This window comes from Ochlerotatus camptorhynchus, unplaced genomic scaffold (assembly GCF_037179485.1).
Source record: "Ochlerotatus camptorhynchus isolate MF236.1 unplaced genomic scaffold, CSIRO-AGI_Acam_v1.1 ptg000370l, whole genome shotgun sequence".
Classification (NCBI taxonomy): domain Eukaryota; kingdom Metazoa; phylum Arthropoda; class Insecta; order Diptera; family Culicidae; genus Ochlerotatus; species Ochlerotatus camptorhynchus.
In genome coordinates this window covers 5,339,865-5,361,521 of record NW_027040858.1, presented here as the reverse complement: position 1 = coordinate 5,361,521, position 21,657 = coordinate 5,339,865, and the positions used below count along the sequence as shown (strand labels likewise).

General features: G+C 39.3%; 2 protein-coding genes across 6 annotated transcripts in view; one reads left to right on the top strand and one right to left on the bottom strand.

Moving 5' to 3' along the window:
- LOC135710128 (low-density lipoprotein receptor-like) overlaps positions 1 to 21,657 on the top strand; it is an 852,116-nt gene that overhangs the window by 557,715 nt on the left and 272,744 nt on the right. The window lies entirely within an intron of this gene.
- On the bottom strand, positions 15,366 to 18,206 carry LOC135710008 (uncharacterized). Its single transcript, XM_065232465.1, has 2 exons — positions 18,119 to 18,206; positions 15,366 to 18,059 (listed from the first exon to the last, which is right to left on the bottom strand). The coding sequence occupies exons 1-2, from the start codon at positions 18,139 to 18,141 to the stop codon at positions 16,904 to 16,906; spliced, it is 1,179 nt and encodes a 392-aa protein (XP_065088537.1). The 5' UTR covers positions 18,142 to 18,206; the 3' UTR covers positions 15,366 to 16,903.

Here is a 21,657-nt window from a genome sequence, read left to right as displayed (position 1 = left end):
TAATTTGATTTTTTAAATAAACGATTTCACCGATTTACACGCGTTTTCCCTTGACCAAATTTTGACCGTATCACCCTTTAATGATAAAGTGAGTCATTAAAAGATTGCATTCTAGGAAAAAAACACTAATTTACATTATTTAATAATTGGCACTTCAAGATCATAGTTGAATTACATTAACCGTCATTATAGTTCGTCAATTGTTGATTGTTAGCACCTCGAACAATCCATTCCCGTATTCTGCAATTTCATTTTTAATATATAAATGAGTTTTAATTTATACAAATTATAAAACTTACGCTTGAAAACATTAAGAAGCCTGGTAATTTCAACTCGTCCAACAACGACGAAAGCGCACTTGCTTCTATCGCCATTTTTGAATTACGAATACGACGAGAAATTGTTCATACCATGAAATCACGAAAACCTTACTTGAAGTTCACTTAACCTTCACTAGCATGACATGTGGACTGGTCCAGTGAATCAAGTTGAATTCATTACCATGTCATTGCATTTTATGTGCGACACGTGAACCTTATTGAATTCCTATTTTGAAGAGAGGTTACCTGTATTTTCACGTAAAAATCACCTTTCCCGTTGGTTCTGTGTATAATGTCAAAAAATGATCTAGGAAAATTTTTAAGTTCTCGATATTTATTCAAAAGCCAAAGTAGCTTTAGTATTTGTCCAAACATCGAGTAAAAAAACATATCAGATTCTTGAGTTCCTTTGTATTGTATTTTTTCCATACTAATATCACCGACAAACCGACATGAATGACCATAGCAAAAACAATAAAATTTCTGACCAAGGCACACTACTGACATCTGGCTCCGTGTTTGAGGGAAATATTTAGCCAAGCCATAAACCCGCATGCAAAAGTTATGAATTGGTTCGTGTCTGATCTATTCTGGAATTTTTTTTATCTTGATCAAAAACTCATGGTTTTGATAGTTTGGATCACTGCATGTTTAGATCGGCCGTTTACGATTACCGGCATAGTTAGAATTAAGTGTCATGTCGGTTTGTCGATGCTAATATTCCGGTAATAAAAAAAAAACATAAATTCCAAGTCCAGGTCTTAGAGAAAAAAATTTAAAAACTCTTAAAGGTATTCCTAAATCTTTAATTTTTCACGATCGAAATTTAAAGTCCTAGACGCATTCAATTTTGTTTTATGTCCGTGATTATTCCATCTGGGAAAATTTTTCTCGTGCCATAATAATGAGATTTTTTCTTAAACTGCGATCTAGAAAAGTTGTCTAGATCCCAGAGTTATGATTTTTTTTCTATGTTTGAGATGTTACAGAAGATTCTATTCATGGGAGGCATAGAGCAAAGTAAAAAGACGACCAGTTCGTTATAGCGAGCGTCTAAAAAGAAGAGAAGGTTCTTTTATTAATATACTCATGGCTAACTTAGATCTATATACATTTGATTCTAGTCTACAGTTCTTCATGTTGTTAAATGCAAGAGGGTCACAATGTTTATGCCTCAATTGGTGTGACTGTTTCCAGTTAATTGTTTATGCTTTGGATGGAAATCGAACTTAGCAGTAATTTATTGCAAGCGTTCTAAATGCGAGCTATGTCAACATGAGACTCAATGCTGATGTCATAGATTTGAAGGATAATGAAGAAGGGTAAACTAAAAACTACAAGGGACAGCCCTATGGGGTTGTACGCAATGGTTACGTAGGACTACGAGGTCTTATTTAATAAATCTTATTTCTTAACTACAGCAGGAGCTTGTGATTTGTGTAGGAATAGGAATTTGAGCGGGGTTCTCTCTGTTTATACTCTTTAGTATGACGCGCTTGACATAGATAACCCACAGCGACTCACGAAGAGCTACTGATTCCGATGAATAGCGGTTCGGCTTCTTCCTCCTTCTATGGATGTGCCATGTGGGCTGCAGCTCGCTGCTTGCAGGTGGTCTTCCGTTGTGTACTGGAGAACAATGTTCAACGCCACACACCGAAAACACTGCTACTGCTGCTGATGCTGATGCCGACGCCGGACATCACCACACATGGTGATTGGAACTGAATCTGTGTTAGGGAAATCGCCTTTCGCACGCAATCGGTGATAATTTTAATTATCATTGCAACAGTTGCACATTCGTGCAAATTTAATAAGTGTCATTTTGAAAAATGATAAAACATTAACTTAAACAGATGCGTAGGAATATTTCTGATCGATTGGTGATAAAATTATTGAAATTAACGTTCAAAATCTTTCATAGTTTTGTTACATGTTCCATTTTCGGTTTTCACAAAGTGTACCCCAGATATAAATTACAGACGTAGTCCTACGTCAAAAGGATTTGGTTATGTGATTTGGGGTCGGTATAGAACATTCAGCTTATTATTTTTCCCTTCTAGATTTAATTCCTGGCCCACTGTGCACTGGTTGGAAAAGTTACCCTTGTTAAAAATAATCATATTTAAATGAAAAATGCAACTCAAAAGAAAACTCACTGTCAAACCATCAATTCTCGCTCATATAGAAAGGACTATGCAGGTAGCTGGCTTATCTTTTAATGTTGCTTCGATTTTCAGCTTATTTCAGTACTGATTGCAATGTAAAATCAAAATCATCCTACCTATAACGACTAGCGTATAAACAATGGATATTTATAAAACGCACCGCAATTGGGCAAAATCTCCAACCCCAGACAGTGGCGGCTGGGATTTGAATCCCAAAGCATCATCCCCATTGGGCTTCCAAAGTCAGCTTCAATTTGACTTCCGGACCGACCTCGCTCACCTTTAGGCGACGCACAATCTGCCCGGAGTCCATGCCCCATGTAGGTACCAACCTAATGCGTTCAATCGTACGGAGTCTCCTGATTGCGGTGCTAGGACGTGTGTTTGTGTGTGTGTATCAAAGCATATTATTTTATATTTATGGCAAATATAAATCATACTGGCCACCACCGGGCGAGGAAACAAGGCATATGCATTTGCACTGAGTTTGGTCCTGGCGTCTGTGTTTGCATTCAGCCTCGAACCCCGATGGTCATTCCCGGGGAGCATATGTTTTCAAACAACAATATCCAAGTCACACGCAGAGAATCGCAAACAATCTTGCATAATGACCTGGTGTGAGCGCGTGTGTGTGTGTTCTGGGGGAGAGGGGTCTGTGTTTAGACGTACAACATAATGTTTATCACACGTGTGCTAAAGTCACCCGGATCCTACCCGCTACGGGCTGTGTTCTGTCTCGGCTCTCTGCAGCACGTCCTGCCCGAAGCCGATAAACTAATAATGATTAAATCTCATTTCGTCTGACCCGGCATCCGGTCGATGAATATGGAAGATCGTTTAAATGGGAACCCGAACGCTGGTAGGATCGTTGTTCCGGGCCGGTAGCGGCAAGCGCCTTCCAATGAATAATGAGTCTGGACTAGGAGCTTTGAAAGCGCATCAGCAACAGCGTCCGAACAAATGACAAATTATCTGCAGGCTAACTGGTTCTCTAGAAGTAACGATTTTAAGTTTAAATGATACATTGTGTTTTGCAACGGAAGTGATCATGATATTGAAAACACGAGCTCTTGAGTCCTACATACAAAACGTTATGTTTTTCTTCCAGTCAGTCAAACCACGAATCAACCCACCCACACGAAACCCATCCGTCCAGAAGAGTACCAGTTAGTCCGACCAGAAATAGACACAAATTGTTACTACATTGTCACTACAGTTCACTGCGGCTGCTGGCATGACTGAAAATAGACGAGTGAAAAAGTGACACCGGGAATGGCATTTACTGAATATTTATCTCCATGTTTCCAACAGCACCACCCCCAACATGAACGTGTAGGAAACTGATTCGTCGGAAATAAAAAAAGCGGAAAATGCAGAGGATGATGGTGCAAAGTGCACCCCAGCGTGCGCACACAAACACACACACACACACACATACAGCAGGACGTGACACGAATAGACAAAGTTTCTAATGATTTTATTATTGCTCGTTCGTCACAAAGTGGCGGTGTTGGAACATAGCTACTAGTGGATTCCGGAGTGGACCTGACACAGGCGGGTCTGGCTTTTGGCAGGATAAGTTCAGGATAAATGGGAATTCAGAATATCTCCAGTGGGTTTGTTTGCAATAAATGTGTTACTGGATTGTGCTTGGTATGGAGCATTTTGCTTTGCTGGTAGCAGGCGATCGTCATGAGTATATTGAAGAAATTACACGTTTTAAACGGTTGAGATAAGAACTACACTGATTCCGGAAGCCACGGTATTTTTCAGCAAGTGCACCCAACCCGAGGATGTAAGATTTGCTTAAAATAATAAGGGATTCATCATCGCAGGATGTTAATGGAGAATCAAGGGAGTTGAGGGCACGGATGAATGCGGAAGCTAAACTCAAGTCGCCTCCAAGAAATAATAAGAAGAACCAATTAGTAATGTAATTATTAAAATATTTAATAGTTCTCGGATCTGTGGAGTCCTTTTGAAAATTTGAGCCTATCAAATAAACTATTGGAAAAAAAAAATTACACATCATCTGAAAGAGCTTCGTTTTTTGAGCACAACGATATTTATTTCGATACCATAGACTTTCATCTCGAATTTTAAAAGAAGATTTCAAGCAAAATAATAACTTCGCTTTTTGCACTAACATAACATTTTGCACTAATGAATTCGCACTTATTTAAAGTAGTTCCAGTTTAACAAACTTTATGAAATTGAATGTGGAAGGAAACCATTTAATTTGAGTTTTTACTTGAATTTTTTTTTTGGAAATATCCTCGGAATTCCAAATTCAATCCCTTTGGAATTTTTCAGGCATTACTTTGAAACCTTCCTCAGAATTATTTTGGAATACTTCTAAGAAACCCATTGGAATTATTTTCAGAATTTTCGTTGAATTTACTTTAGAATTCCTTTTAAATTTCTCCTAAGAATTCACATGCAGATCTGCTCTATTTTTTAACATCTATCCTCAAAATTGTTTGGCATTCAGCATTCTCACAAATGTTTTGGAATACCTTTGAAGTTCTCCTGGAAATAGTCTATGATTTAATTGTAACCATTCTTTTAGCATACCCCCTAAGTATTCTCCGAAAATTCCCATGGAATTATGTTCTGGATCGTTCTTCTCCTAGATCTTCTTGAAATTATCCTCAGAATTTCCATGAATTTTTCCTTTGTATAGCCTAGAGTTCTCCTTCAGCTTTTTTTTTTACAAAATTGCTTGGTAATTAACCTTGGTGATTCTTATGATTTTTACATGGAAATCTACTCATAATTACCTTGGCATTCTCTTTAGGTTTCCCAGATATCCTTAGAAATGAATTTTTCCTATAATCAATCGAATAAAATGTAGCTTGGTAGGTTGATTAATATTTTTCAAATCTGTAATCTATGTAAATGTGCAAGGCCCAACGTTCCAGATTCTAGAAAATGCCTCCAAGAATAACTGTTTCTAAGACCAGAAATGAAAAAATAAAATTGTTCTAGTGTCAACATGTTCCAGAACCTGAAAACAAAATTCATGCCTCTGAATTTTTAAATTTATTTGATACTAGCTCAGTGTGCCCGACCTTGCTTGGGGTTCAATATTAGCTTGAGTTTATGCGCCGATTAAAAAAACAGCATTCTTTATTGTACGTAACCCCCTCTTATCTAAGGGGCTACCCCCTATGACCATCTCCTTATACCTGCACATGCCAAATTTCTGTTCATTTTTATGGGAGCCCCCCCACCCCCTTAACTCGAACCATCATAAGAAACTTTCCCGGCCCCAAAAATCCCTGCATACAAATTTTCACGTCGATCGGCAGACAGACAGACAGACAGACAGACAGACAGACAGACAGACAGACAGACAGACAGACAGACAGACAGACAGACAGACAGACAGACAGACAGACAGACAGACAGACAGACAGACAGACAGACAGACAGACAGACAGACAGACAGACAGACAGACAGACAGACAGACAGACAGACAGACAGACAGACAGACAGACAGACAGACAGACAGACAGACAGACAGACAGACAGACAGACAGACAGACAGACAGACAGACAGACAGACAGACAGACAGACAGACAGACAGACAGACAGACAGACAGACAGACAGACAGACAGACAGACAGACAGACAGACAGACAGACAGACAGACAGACAGACAGACAGACAGACAGACAGACAGACAGACAGACAGACAGACAGACAGACAGACAGACAGACAGACAGACAGACAGACAGACAGACAGACAGACAGACAGACAGACAGACAGACAGACAGACAGACAGACAGACAGACAGACAGACAGACAGACAGACAGACAGACAGACAGACAGACAGACAGACAGACAGACAGACAGACAGACAGACAGACAGACAGACAGACAGACAGACAGACAGACAGACAGACAGACAGACAGACAGACAGACAGACAGACAGACAGACAGACAGACAGACAGACAGACAGACAGACAGACAGACAGACAGACAGACAGACAGACAGACAGACAGACAGACAGACAGACAGACAGACAGACAGACAGACAGACAGACAGACAGACAGACAGACAGACAGACAGACAGACAGACAGACAGACAGACAGACAGACAGACAGACAGACAGACAGACAGACAGACAGACAGACAGACAGACAGACAGACAGACAGACAGACAGACAGACAGACAGACAGACAGACAGACAGACAGACAGACAGACAGACAGACAGACAGACAGACAGACAGACAGACAGACAGACAGACAGACAGACAGACAGACAGACAGACAGACAGACAGACAGACAGACAGACAGACAGACAGACAGACAGACAGACAGACAGACAGACAGACAGACAGACAGACAGACAGACAGACAGACAGACAGACAGACAGACAGACAGACAGACAGACAGACAGACAGACAGACAGACAGACAGACAGACAGACAGACAGACAGACAGACAGACAGACAGACAGACAGACAGACAGACAGACAGACAGACAGACAGACAGACAGACAGACAGACAGACAGACAGACAGACAGACAGACAGACAGACAGACAGACAGACAGACAGACAGACAGACAGACAGACAGACAGACAGACAGACAGACAGACAGACAGACAGACAGACAGACAGACAGACAGACAGACAGACAGACAGACAGACAGACAGACAGACAGACAGACAGACAGACAGACAGACAGACAGACAGACAGACAGACAGACAGACAGACAGACAGACAGACAGACAGACAGACAGACAGACAGACAGACAGACAGACAGACAGACAGACAGACAGACAGACAGACAGACAGACAGACAGACAGACAGACAGACAGACAGACAGACAGACAGACAGACAGACAGACAGACAGACAGACAGACAGACAGACAGACAGACAGACAGACAGACAGACAGACAGACAGACAGACAGACAGACAGACAGACAGACAGACAGACAGACAGACAGACAGACAGAAGTGAATTTATTATGTACATCTCAAAATCAAACGCATTATTTTATTCTACAAGCGCTGTAATCTCGATATTTGTGTTGCATTGGTGAGAAATAAAATGAAAGGGCAAAAGTCTAGATGAGGAGAGATGATTGATTTGTATAGCTGTATTTTACTGGCAATAGTCAAATCGTTTTTCAGTCGACATAGAATTCCATACTTCTGGCAATTTTCTTGATGACATTTTCAATGTGAGAGTTGAACTTAAGTTTTTCATCAATAATCATGCCAAGATATTTAATCTCCCGAACGCGATCAAGAGCCTCATCATCAATCATTTATTCGATTCCGCGAAATTACTTCAACCATATGCTTAGAGACTGCAAATCTTCATTCAAGTGTGAGACGGCATCATCTGAATCCATAGCTGCACAGTATCATCTGCAAAAAGATTAATGTCGGAAAATCGTAAAACACGTCGCAAGTCATTAATATACATAATAAATAAAAGGGGCTCTAATACACTTCCCTGGGGCACTCCAAGGTTATTCCCCACGGGACTTGAAACATAATAATTAAAAACAGTCCGTTGAGTTCGGTCACATTAATAGCTTTTAAACCATTTATGTGCAGTACTCGTAATTCCAATGCGCTTTGATTGATCGTAACAATAAGGGCCTAAGAATTGTTTGAAAATCGAGTTTTAGATCCCAAAAAACAGCAACAATCGTATCTTTCACTTGTCTAATACCAAATTAAACGCGGTTTCACGAGAATGACCTTCCCCTTGTTCTGGTATCAACTAACTATTACTATTTAAATATTCTAAGAGCTGGTCTTTCACAACAAGTTGTAAATTTTTCTCTAATGTGAGTACCATGTTGATGGGACGAAACTCTACGGCTTTATTCGTTCCAGCAAGAAAGCTGTAAATCCTTTAACAACTGAGGTGTACGAAGTTTTATAAAATTTGCCTAAAATTCCCGTGTATTACATCTTGAAAAATCGTTCAAAAGAATACTTTTACAATTTTTCCTCGATCGTTACTGATCAATCCAACTTTTTCCAGATCAATGCTTTTATTTTTAGAGTACTGAAAAATATGTCACATCAACGCAAAATGTCATCAATTATTCAAAACGAACATCAAATACACTTTAATTCCTCAAAATATTTCATAAGTATATTGAGATATATTTGAGATATTTGGATTTGACTCAAACAATATATTTCATTCCGTCAATTGAATTGCATTGATGTTCCTTGGTGAGGTTCCCACAATTTTCCTGAATTTTTGAAACTGCATTGAAGATCACGGAACTTCACCAAAAATCTCTCATTCTCCCTGAACTTCTATGGACTTCCCTGAGGTTTTCACTCTTTCCTGAAGTTTACTAATTTTTCGAATGTTCCGGGAAATTGTCCTCATATTCATAAAATTCCCTGCAATCGTGAAATTCTCGGAATGTTCTATAATTCTTTGGATCTCCTTGGAAGTTCCAGCAATGTTTCATAAGTTAATTAAACTGTTATGAAGATCTTTGATAATCTGCGAAGTACCGGCAACTCCTAAAAACATAATGAAACTACCTAAAAATCTATATACTATATACTTCTCTGAAGGTCTCCAGACGTCCTTGAAGATTTTGGAACATGTTAAAAGTTCTCACAATTTTCTTGAACATAATGGAACTGCTATGATCTTTGCAGAAGGTCCTGAATTTGTTGCAATTCTTTAAACTGCCATGAAAATTATGAAACTTCCTTAAAATATTCTTCAATTTTCCTGATTTAAACTGCCATGAAAATTATGAAACTTCCTTAAAATATTCTTCAATTTTCCTGAATCCTGAATTTAAATGATGGTCTTGGTACCTTGATGAAGTTTCGGAAATTCCTTGAGTTACTCATAGAGGCCTCATAGCCTAGTCAGTAAAGGAACGGTATCATCAAGCCGGAGGCGGCGGGTTCGATTCCCGGTCCGGTCGAGGGAATCTTTCGGGTTGGAAATTTTCTCGACTTCCCTGGGCATAGAGCATAATTGTGCTTGCCACACAATATACAAATTCATGCATTGGTATTGGCATCGAAAGCTCTCAATTAATAACTGTGGAAGTGCATTTAATACACTAAGTTGAGAGCTCGCAATAAGCTAAAATGTGCTAAGCAATAAGCTTGAAATGCGAACAAGAAGAAGAATTGAGTTACTCGGAACTTCTTAAACATCGCTTCAATGTCCTTGTAATTAGTCAAACTGCCCTTAGGTTCTTTGATCTATCCTTCTGCTCTCGAAGGATTCCTGAAGTTCTCTCAATTCTATTGAAGTTCTTGGTTCTACCACAAAGGAAGTGACAAACGACTAACTGGAGAAGAATAGAACCACACTACCGTTCATACTGGCGACAGCGCTCTGATGAGACAACGAAACCCTACCCCCAAGCTCCTCCCGTTTCATATTCTTCGACAATGTACCCCTCTAACCTCGGATAAGTCGCGAGTATTCGGCCCAACTCCTACTAGGCATATAATTCATTGTTGTTTGTAACCAAATTCACTTAGGTTACAAACAAACAACAATGAATTTTCGGCTCCGTAAAGCTAACGCAATTGAGCCTTACAAATAAACAAACTAGATAAAAAAAAACTGGCAAAGAAATCAAGTAAAATAATGTGGTACGGTTTAATAGAATTTTCTTAGAAGCTTGAGCCATCAACCGTCAGATACGCTAGTATTTTTGTTTTAATTAGGTCAAATTTGCATTTGTGTGTAAATGACCTTAGATAGTTTGCGAAGAGTACATCATTTTTTTTTCAATTTTTAACTGCATTTCAGTTTTGATTAGAGTCAAAGAGATATAACCAAACAATTCGATTACAATTGAAGAAAATACTAACACAATCAGGTAGCAGTGTTGCCATGTGGTACACTGAAAAATTGCAATAGCAGGCTCGTCATCAAAGATTGTTGACTGTCATCTCGTTTGTGGTACTATCCTGAAATAAACAGAGCTGTGCTACAAATATATAAAGATCTTTGAAGTTTCCGAAATATCTCGGGAGTTTTCTTAAGTTCTCTGGAGCAAGGTTGCAAATACTCATTTCAGCTAAAACAATGTTTTTTTTTATGAAATGATTAGATGCTATGATCATATTTTGAATATGTAAGGTACACTGAAACATCCGTTTACGAAGTCTTTTTTTACGCAGTATTCAATTTACGTCCCTCTTTTAACGAGGTTTTTTTTACGAAGTAAATTCCAAATAACGAGTTTTCTTTTTACGAAGTAAATTCCAAATAACGAGCTTTTTTTGTGATTTTGGGAAACTGGGGTATACTGTGAAATACCTCACAATATGGGTATTGTTGGAATCGGAGTGACGTGTAGGGACCGGAAATCAATGTCTGACGCCATTTTGAAATCCAAGATGGTGACTTCCGGTTACAGAAAAACTTGGAAATTCTGCCAAATACCCCACAATATGAGTAGTTTTTAAATCGGAGTGACGTTTAGGGACAGAAAATCGATGTCTGACGCAATTTTGAAATCCAAGATGGCGGCTTCCGGTTACAGAAAAATTGGCAAATACCACCACATCATCCCGATTCTTAAGATACCCATATTGTAGGTAATTTAACATTATTTTTATCAGAGTTGGTTGGAAATGCTAACATGAAGCTTTAGTGTGATGATTTATTAGCTAGAGAATGATCTTTAGAAGAGGGTAGGTGGATAGTTCCGTTAGAGTACGGCAGTATGAAAATTGAATAGAAGTTGAAAATGAGCGAAGGGCCATTAAAGCGACAGTTTTCAAGATAGACGCACGGATTATTTTTATGTTTTTATGTAACCGGAAGTCGCCATATTGAATTTCAAAATGGCGTCAGACATGGGTTTTCAGTCCAAATAAGTCACCCCGATAAAAAAAAAACCCATATTGTGGCGTATTTGACAGTATTTCCCAGTGTTTCTGTAACCGGATGTCACCATCTTGGATTTCTAAATGGCGTCAGACATGCGTTCTCGGTTCTCACAGGTCACCCCGATTCCAAAAATATCCATATTGTTGTGTATTTAACGGTATTTTTGTTTTCCTCTAACCGGAAGCCGCCATCTTGGATTTCAAAATTGCGTCAGACATCGATTTCCGGTCCCTACACGTCACCCTGATTTTTAAGATACCCATATTGTGGGGTATTTAACACTATTTTTCTGTTTTTGTGTCACCGGAAGCCGCTTGGATTTCAAAATGGCGACAGACATCGATATTCGATCCCTAAACGTCACTCCGATTAAAAAAATACCCATATTGTGGGTATTTGACAGAATTTCGAAGTTTTTCTGTAACCGGAAGCCGCCATCTTGGATTTCAAAATGGCGTCAGACATCGATTTCCGGTCCCTACACGTCACCCTGATTCCAAAAATACCCATATTATGGGGTATTTGACAATATTTTCAAAAACCTCGTTTTACGAAGTAAATCCCATATAATGAATTTTCTTTTTACGAAATAAATCCCAAATAACGAATTTTGTTTACGAAGTAATACCGAAATAACGAGGTTTTTTTTTACGCACTAATTCGATTTACGTACGATTGGTTCGTAAATGGAGGTACCAGTGTACAAGAAGAGGTTGCAAAGAATGTGTTTGACATATTTAACCTGTTTATTTCACTTCATGAGAGTCACAATCAGCGATTTTTCACACACTCACTCAGCGATCAGAAAATCACTGATTGTGACTCATAGAAAGCAAAATTTACCGATTTTATGTTTCAAACGCACACTGTGTAACCTCTTCTTGTAAGTTACAAGTAAAACATGTAATCATACCATCTTTTGGTTTTATTATTCCAAAAAACATTATTTTAGCTGAAATGAGTGTTTGCAACCTTGCTCTGGAGTTCTCTGAACTTTATTAAAATTATTGGATCTTTTTAAGAGTTCTGGAAGATTTTCTGAAGTTTATGGAATTTACCTGAATTTATCGGACCTAACGCTTACAGATCGTCAAACTTCCCTGGAAGTCTGCACTTTTTTTTTAAGTTCTCAGAGCTGAATTTAAAAAAAAAATAGTAGTTGGAGTTTGGCGACGTTGGAATTGGAATATGTTATTTGGAGAATTTGAAATTGGCATTTGAAGAAATTCTTAACAGAAAATCGTAATGGAAAATCTGAATGGAGTTTATTTTTAAATTTTGAGGATTTTGAATTTGGTATTTAAAATTTCATAAGTTTGGAATTTGTAATTTGGAGGATTTTCAAATTCAAATTTGGAGAATAAGAAAAATTTTAAATTTCAAATTCAAATTTGAAAAATAACAGGAATTTGCAGAATTTTGCATTTGGTACTTGGAGCGTTTGAAATTTGAAATTTGGAGGGTTTTTATTATATTTGAAATTTTGGAATTTGAGAGGTTTTAAATTTGGAATTTGGAGGATTTGGCATTTGGAGAATTTGGTATTTGGATTTTGGAATTTCGAGAGCTTTAATTCAAAACGTGGAATTTGAAAAATTTAGAATTTTGTAGAATTTGGAATTTTAAATTTGAAAAATGGAATGGAAAATCGAAACGGAGAATCGGAAAGGAAATGGAATGGAAAATCGGAAATGAATTTTATTTTGAAGAGTTTTGAATTTGGAATGCAAAATCTGAAAAAAAGCTTGAAATTTGGAGAATTTTGTATTGAGATTTTTAAATTTGGAGCGCTTTGAATTTGAAGCTATGAATGTGAAGAATTTGGAATTTGGAATTTGAAATTTGGAATATGGAATATGGAATTTGAAATTTGAAATTTAGAATTTGAAATTTTGAATTTGGAATTTGAAATTTGCAATTTGGAATTTGGAATTTGAAGATTTTAGAATATAGAGATTGGAAAATATGGAGAATTTGGAGAATTTTCATTTGGCATTTGAAGAATTATATACTTGAAATTTGGAGAAAGTGGTTATAAAACTTTGAATTTTAAGATTTTTTTAGTTGAAGAATTTGGTATTTGGAGAGCTTTGAATTTTTTTGTTCGTAATTTAGCATTTATAACTTGGAAAAAGTGAAATTATGGTAAATTTAGAATAGTAAATTTATTTGGAGAATTAATGATTAGGAGTATATTGAAATTGTAATCGAGAATTCAAAAAATTTCGAGTTTGGAATATTGAGAATTTGGAAAATTTAAATTTGGAATTTCAACAATTTGGAATTTAGAGAATTCGAAATTTATTTCTAAATTAGTATTTGAAGCGCTTTGAATTACAAATATGAATAATTTAGAATTTTGAATTTTGAATTTGGATGGTTGAGAATAATGGAATAATATTGAGAAATTTTAATAATGGAATAGGTTTTTTGAAGAACATTGCAATTTAAAAAAAAAAAACGAATGTGGAATTTGGAGAATTTAGAATTAAGCGTTTGGATAAATATGAAGAAATTGGAATTTGAAGAATTTGAATTCCTAATTTTAAGCTCTCCCATTTGAAAAATTGTGCAAATTCGAATTAGAAAATTTTCCAAATTTCAAATTTCAAATTCATGAAATATGTAAATCCATATTCAAAAACCATCATAAGCATTTTTTATGCTTCCTTAAAATAAAAATAAGGTTTAAGGATCGCATAAATTAGGTCTCGAAGAATCAGTATTACAGTCGCCCGCTTGTTTTTGACATTGTCTGTTTCACCTCAACGTTTACGTTCGTTTTCCTGACGGTTTGTTTCTATAGATCTTTTGCAGTTTGTTGGATTCCAGATAAATTCATGTGCTGTGGTGTTTTCGCTTAATTTTCATGCATTTCGATCTGGAGCAATTCTCTGTCGAATAAGATTCTCCGATTTTTATGAAACTTTCAACATGTCTTCAGCATGGGCACGAGACCATCTTCCAACGACCACGACCATTTTGACTCAAGACTTTCTTTTGAAAAGGGCCTGTGTAATTTATCATATGAATTAATCAAAAAAAACTACAACGGACAGCCCTATGGGGTTGTACGCAATGGTGACGTAGAACTATCTGGTCTTATATCTAGATAGAGCTGGAATTTTGGCGTAACAGCTTTTGTAAACAATAGCTTCTCTCGCATTTGAGCGGGGTTCTCTCTGTTTATACTCTTTAGTATGACGAGCTTGGCATAGTTTGCCCACAGAAACTCACGAAGAACTACTGATTCCCATCAATAGCGGTGCGGCTTCTTCTTCTTTCTTTGGATGCTCATTTGGGCTGCAGCTCGTTGCTTCCAGACAGCCCTTCGTTGTATACTGGAGAACACAACCACTCACCACGCTGTGATTGAATAAACACCGTTTGGTGAGACCGGATGCAATTCAACTTTGAAATCTGTGTTAGGGAAATCGCTTTTCACAAGCAATCGGTGCTCATAGCAACAGTTGCACATTCGTGCAATTTTCAATAGTGACATTTTGAAAAATGATAACGTCTTAAATTTCTACAGATGCGTAGAAATATATCTGATCGATTGGTGATAAAATTATTGAAATTGGTCCCGGGGCAGTTGAGTTATTGGCGTTCAAACTCTTTCATAATTTTGTTACCTGTTCCATTTTCGGTTTTCACAAAGTGTACCCCCAAATAGAAATCACAGACGTAGTCCTACGTCAAAATTTAACTATAAAACGGTTTATTGAATCAAAATTGTTTCTGAGAAAAAGTCGTAGAGAATTGATTGGACCTTAAAGGAAAAAAATGTAAACTGAAAACAAACATTCATTTTGTTATCCGCCTTTGCTCGGGTTGCCCCTAAACCACCGGCACCGTCGTTCGATGAATATGCTTGAAACCCCCCCTCCGATCCATGAACAATAGTTAGGTAATTCGATGCGCTGAGTGCGCATTTCGAATTGCATTCCAAAAGCAAACTTGCCATGTCCACTCAAATCCCCGAGAACCTTTCTGGATGGACACAATCGCATTGTACCTTCACGGACCAGTACCCATACTTATCGCGTTACCCCGTCGTACAATTTAAGGAGCTTTTCTTTCGCGCGCAAATTTATCTCCTCCGAGAACAGAATTGACAGCAACAGCTACACTGGTCCCTACTGTCATCGCCAGTACTGGTAGCAAACGAACGCAAAAAAAAGTAATCCTCGTTAAATCCGATGAGATTATAAAATGAAATTTTATGCAAATAGCATTCACACACCCACAGCTCCCCTTTCTTCGGCCCAAACGAACGAGGTGTCTCATTATGGGACTCAACCGGGGTAACCCTCTTGTCCTTCTACTTGTTTCTTTACTTTTGATCCCTCCAGAGAACGAACCCGAACCCCAATTTCTGCAGAAACTTTTTATGTTTTGCTTCAGAGGAATCATGTGGCAAGGAAAATGCAATTAGGTGAGCTGTTTATGAGCGCAAACCCTACATTCGAGGAACAGGTGAAGTCTGAGAACGAAGCAGTTTCTAAAGCATGGTTACTCTAGGTCGAGGAAATTGTTTTTCATGTATGAAATTTGCCGCTCTCTACAGTTTTGAAGCTCCGACGGAAAACCCCTTGCGAAAACGGTATCAATTGACTTGTCGAGCAAGGTACAAGCGTGTGCGTGTCAGGCGACTAGTTTTGCCACTCCAATTAAATATCTTTCCAGCTGGAGTCGGCACTCGAAGGCAGGGACGGCAGCAGAGAGATGGAAATCTGGTTTAATAGTGCGAGGAAATTTTGCATAAATGTACCCAACATCTCCGAAACGGACGAAGCGTTTCAATTGATGCTGTAGACAGACACACTTAACAGACCGGAGATGGGGCACAGTTTGGCGACACCATACGAAAACCGGTCGTAATGAATTTTATTTGCTTAACAAACTTTCTAGGAAATTTGACGCTTCTGAATCCACATTTTGTGTTACACTTAATTTTGGAATTATTTTGGGTATTTTTAAAGATAATTTACTCCATTTTTAAAAATAGTTGTTCTCGCAGTTTTTACCTCGAGTTATCCAACTACCGTGTACCCCCGATAATCTAACCGTTTTAATCTGGATGCTTTTTAATTTGAACCCCGCTGATCTGCACGTCGTGCAAATTCAAAATAGTTCAAGTATCATTTAGCTCGTGGAATGGAGAAAAGCGAAATGCAACATTGTGAAACTTCAAACAAAAAAGTTAGATATATTATTTAAGAAGAAATGAGGACCACCCTAATCATCATTTTCACGAAAAGTAGGCCCATTTCAATATAAACAACATCTCCGATGACACTAACCCTCTAAAATGAATAAAAACTGCGTAATTTGTTCCCGCTAAATTGCCGTTTCGGACCACAGTGCACTGTGGGTGGAGGAACTGGATGAGTGTCCCTAAACCTTTTTGGATTAAGTCAAGCTCAAGTTAGGTGTGGGATTCGACTTTTAAAATTTATTCACTTTAATATCCAAGAATCCTAACAGCCCCACTTAAAGGCATATATCTCATTAAGGTATTTTATTTAATAAACCAACTTCACCCCACCCGGTTTCTTCTCTTCCGTTCCCTTCTTCGAATCGAGCTCTTCCAGCTCCCGCATGTACAGTTCCTCGATCAGATCCTCGATCAGTCCCTGCATCGACAGCAGGTGGCCCTTCATGTTGCCCATCAGTTGCTCCTGCTGGTCGATCTTCTCCTCCAGCTGTCGAATCTGCTGGCCCTGCTCGTTCTTCACCCTCGCCAAATCCGCAACCAACGTGTCGTTCAAAGTTTGGACCTTCCTCTCCAGCTTTCGGATCTCCCACTGCGAGTGCAAGGTTACCCAGTTGACGTAGCTATCCACGCAGCATAGACCATCAACGGCGGTCCAATTCGCAGGGCATTTTCCCAGGTCAACGAGAAAACCCACGGATCGCTCACGCAAAGCGTCCAAAAGCTTAGGCAAAGCACGACAGTTCCACTGGTTACCCGGCAGTCCCAGGTAGAGCAACTTCGGGAAGAAATCCTGTATATCAGCTCCGTTTAGGTACATCAGCAGATTTAAGCTCAAATCCAGGGTCGCTAGATTTGGCAGGTTCCACGTGCCAAAACCGACATCATGCAGTTCATTGTTGTTCAAACGAAGTTCTACAAGTTTCTCCAGCCTAACCTGGCCGTCCAGCGAGGTAATCTTGTTACCGCCCATGTCCAGTGTCTTGAGATTTGTCAATCGTTGGAAGATGTGCAAATCGATGTAGTCGATCGCGTTGTACGAGACGTCCAGCTTTTCCAGCTGTATCAGATCCTTGATGTTCGGGAGCTTACGCAGCTGATTGTGTGATAGGGCGAGCACCCGTAGATGACCATAGGACTGCTTGGAGTTTACCGTCACGACCTTGAGCTTGTTCCAGCTGGCATTCATGTGCACCACGGCAGGATTCACGTACAGCCTCTCCACTGCGCAGTTCGTGATGGTGAAGTTGATGGGAGGGTCACCGAACTCGTTGTAGAACTCGTCTTCAATTTTTGGGATATTACCATCGATCAGGTGAACAAACTGCAGGTCTTCCGGGAGCACAATTGGGCCGCCATCTTTCGAATTTAGCTGAACACCTCGTAGAATGCAAACCTCGTCGGAAGGGTCCTCGCATTCGTAGATCTTCTGCGATGATACGCTCCAGGTGAGAGCCAGAAGGAATCTGAAATAGTTTGAGCCAAAATGATCTACGGAATCGAGTGAAGAAACTTTGCAACTCACAGAAAATGGCGCAGCCAAGTCATTTCGCTTCGAGCTGCGGAAACTGTCTATTGAAATGTGCCGATCGACGCGGATTCCTATCGGTGTCGCTGCTGATAAGCCGAGGAAAACTAGTTCACAGCTGATGATGATAGTTCATCGAATCGGTCACGATGCTGCGCGGATGGCTGCAATCTCGAACTGATAAGAATTGACACAGTTAGTCTACTGTGGAAGTTGCGATTTGAATTTGCACACTGGACGAACTTGGTTTATCAATTTTTCATCATACTAGCGATAAACCAGTTTGTAAAGGCTATTTTTCACACAGACTTCCATTGGTAGTAAGCAATAAAAATACTAATATAGAAAGTTGGAAAAGTGGAAAATATACGCTTTTGATGCGTATTCTGGTTAGAATAGTTGACGACAACCTAAAGGAATCATTCATGGCTACAATTAAATAAAAAAAGTTGTTTCCCGTACATGTTTTACCCGCTTTACTACCATTCCCCAGAGAGGCTAAAAATTCAAAATTTGAGAGAGAAAATTCTCTCTCATGAGCTCAATCTCTTAACATACCATGTATTTTGATGACACTTGATTTGTGATTCCCTCGCACAGACTTCAGAATAGAGTACCTGGCACTGATAAAGTTGTCGGTCCCATTATTTATGCACTTATGCAGGCGGAAAATCCTGTTAGGGGCAGGGCTTAGAAAGTATTGTTTGTGTCGAAAATGCAAAAAGGGAGGGACTTCGGATGTAAATCTTTGCAGTGTCAGGTATTCTATTTTGTAGTCTGTGAAAGGGATTTCTAGGATTTTTGACTGAACTGTCCTCTGTAAACAGTTTATGCTTAATTTCCGATAGATGTCACCGCAAACAAGATTGTTCATTAATCGCACTTATCACGAACAGGTTTGGCGTCGCAACAAATAATACTAACTTTGCAACGTTCTTATTTTCCATTCCAACCGACCACTTCTCCGGTATCTTAGAACATCCAACCGAAGGAAGTGCCCGGAAGTGGATATCTCTACTCGAATTACGATATTTTCCACTTCAATCTCAACCGGCCAAGCTTCGATGAGCTTCCTACCGACCCAAAGTCAACCGACGCTCACCACAAAACATGGTCTTTCTTCCCAGCGGAAAATCTCGAAGCAGTCTATATGTGCTTGTAAATTAATTTACTTTCTATTTTTATGTGCCGCTCAGTTGGTCCTTACCATCGTCGTCGATTCCGGTATGCCGAGCTTAATTCTGTGGTGGAAAATTGTTATTGGCGCTGAGAATGCAATTTCATTTTCGCTTACTTGCTCTTGCTCGTGAGGATGATGACGACGACGACGGAATTGAACGAGAGTGTCTCCGAAATCGATTTGCTACTCCAAAAGGGGTACGGTGGATCTGGACAACCAATTCCTCACTTCTAGGATGTGGAGGGTGGAGGAGGGAAGATGTCGTTTCTTAGAAAACGGGGTTTGTCCCTGGCGATGATGATGGTGATAAAGAAGACAATGATTATACGGTTAGTAGGAAATTGTTCCTTAGTCGACGGTGCACGGTTGGATTCGTGGGCGGGAAGATACGTGGAAGGCTAACGCCATCATTGGGACTAACGAGAACGGTACGTGCCTGGTGAAGATCTGCACTTGGTTGGTTGGGGGCTCACTGGAATCGCCTTCAGAGTGATAGAGAGCGACCGTATCGTATGTAGTAGATTCAATTTCCATGGACGTACGCATTATACGGAGAATTCGAGATAATTACAATGGGCATTCTGGATGTACGTGGAATAGACAAAGGCGGGCCTTTGGAAATTGATACTCACGAGACGGTGAAAATCGTAGCAAATGGAAGGTTATCAATTTGCTTCTGTCACACGGTGGTTTCCTCGCATTTATTGCGGATGTCACATGGGCTAGACTTTTTCCTAATTATCGGGTGGAGCGTATGACCTGGACCAAGCAAATAGTCTTGATAGGCGATGCTATTGTGTGGCGATAGGAGAGAGGAAGTGAACCAGGTTAGCGATTGTCATTTTATATATTTATGTATTCAGTCATTCCATAGCAAAACGAAACACTTTTAAATGGTCACCCTAATGACAAAATCATTTTGCTGTGAAATGGCTGCATTAGCCTTTCTGACATCAACAAAAATTCCAACGGCTTAAGATGGTTGTGGAATTCAGTGAGAGGATGAATAAGTGAAAGAATTGGTGAGTAATAAAGAGTGAATCATATAATTTCAGTCACTGACAATCCATTACTCACTCCATAATTTCTCAAATCTCACCAAAGCGTCGTCGTCTTCGTCGTCGTTTTCAACGTCGTCGGTGAAAGATTTTAATGATCTCATCAACAACTCGATCATATGTGTGTGGTATGATATGAGGAGCTCGGTGGCCTTAGAGCGACCGCTTTTGCTTATGCAATATTAAAACGATGAAATGCGCCATGAACCATGGAATAATGCTTCTTAACTACGTAGCTACTTAGACTACTGTCCAGGCTACTGTCCTTCCCGTGTTTTTTTAGTTCGAGAAGCGCAGCGACGGGCAAGCGCCTAGATTGTGCTTTCAAAAGAAGCTTATTTTAGAATCTTCTTAAGAAGCTTCTTTTGGAAGCTTCTTTTAGCATCTTTTTCAGAAGCTTCTTCTAGAACCTTATCCTAGGCGCTTGCCCATCGCTCCACTTCTCTGACTAAAAAAAAGAGGGCCAGGACAGTAAATCTGAGTAGCTACGCAGAAAGGAGCGTCGTTTCAATAGACAAAAACCATTTTCCCGTTTAATCTCAGGCCCCTTCATAATCAAGATTCGTTAGTCCTTTGGTTCCTTTGGTTTGTTTTATCCGTCGATCTTGTTTTCCGTGCTGAGCACCAATGCTACCGACGTGCCAGGAAGGCAGCTCCCACACATGGACCCTACCTATCGACCCATCAACTCATGAACCGGGGACCAACGGCTTTACTTCCCATCCGAAGGAAGGCGTGATCAGAGATGTTATGCCTCAGAACATCCCGGCGGCGCCGACTGGGATTGAACCCAGGCCTTCTGGGGTGAGAGGTAATCACGCTTACCACTACACCACCGACGCCGTTAAGATTCGTTAGTCGCTTTCTTTCTTAACATGAACAAATCATTATGCAAACCCAACCCTATTGCGTTTGAATTTTAAAAAAGTTCTCAGAATTCCTATGAAGTTCATTGCATTTTTACTTAGTTTAAAATTTCGTTGATTGTTTGCGAAGTTCCCTGAAGTTTTACAATATTTCCTGAGTTTATGTGGAATTTTCAGCTATAATTTATTTTTAGACTCAAGTCCTCTTATGATGTTAAAGCGTCAAAATTCTCATAGGAACCGCATTGGAAAATTCCATGGAATTCCTTTAAAGCTCTCCTAATAATTCCCTTGAATTTCTTATCCGGTAACTTCCATCAAATTGTCCCCAAAAGTTTTCCTGAAATTCCAGTCAGAGCTCCTTGCAATTATCTTCAGAATTCTTTGAAAATTCTACCTCACAATTCCTATTCAATATTCCTTGGCATTCCC

What these genes read in the sequence shown, in the direction of transcription:
- LOC135710008 (XM_065232465.1), bottom strand. Translation starts at nt 18,141, where the DNA reads ATGACTTGGCTGCGCCATTTTCT. An exon ending in ACTTGGCTGCGCCATTTTCT is followed by an intron (nt 18,060 to 18,118) that starts GTGAGTTGCAAA and finishes AAACTATTTCAG; the next exon opens with ATTCCTTCTGGCTCTCACCT.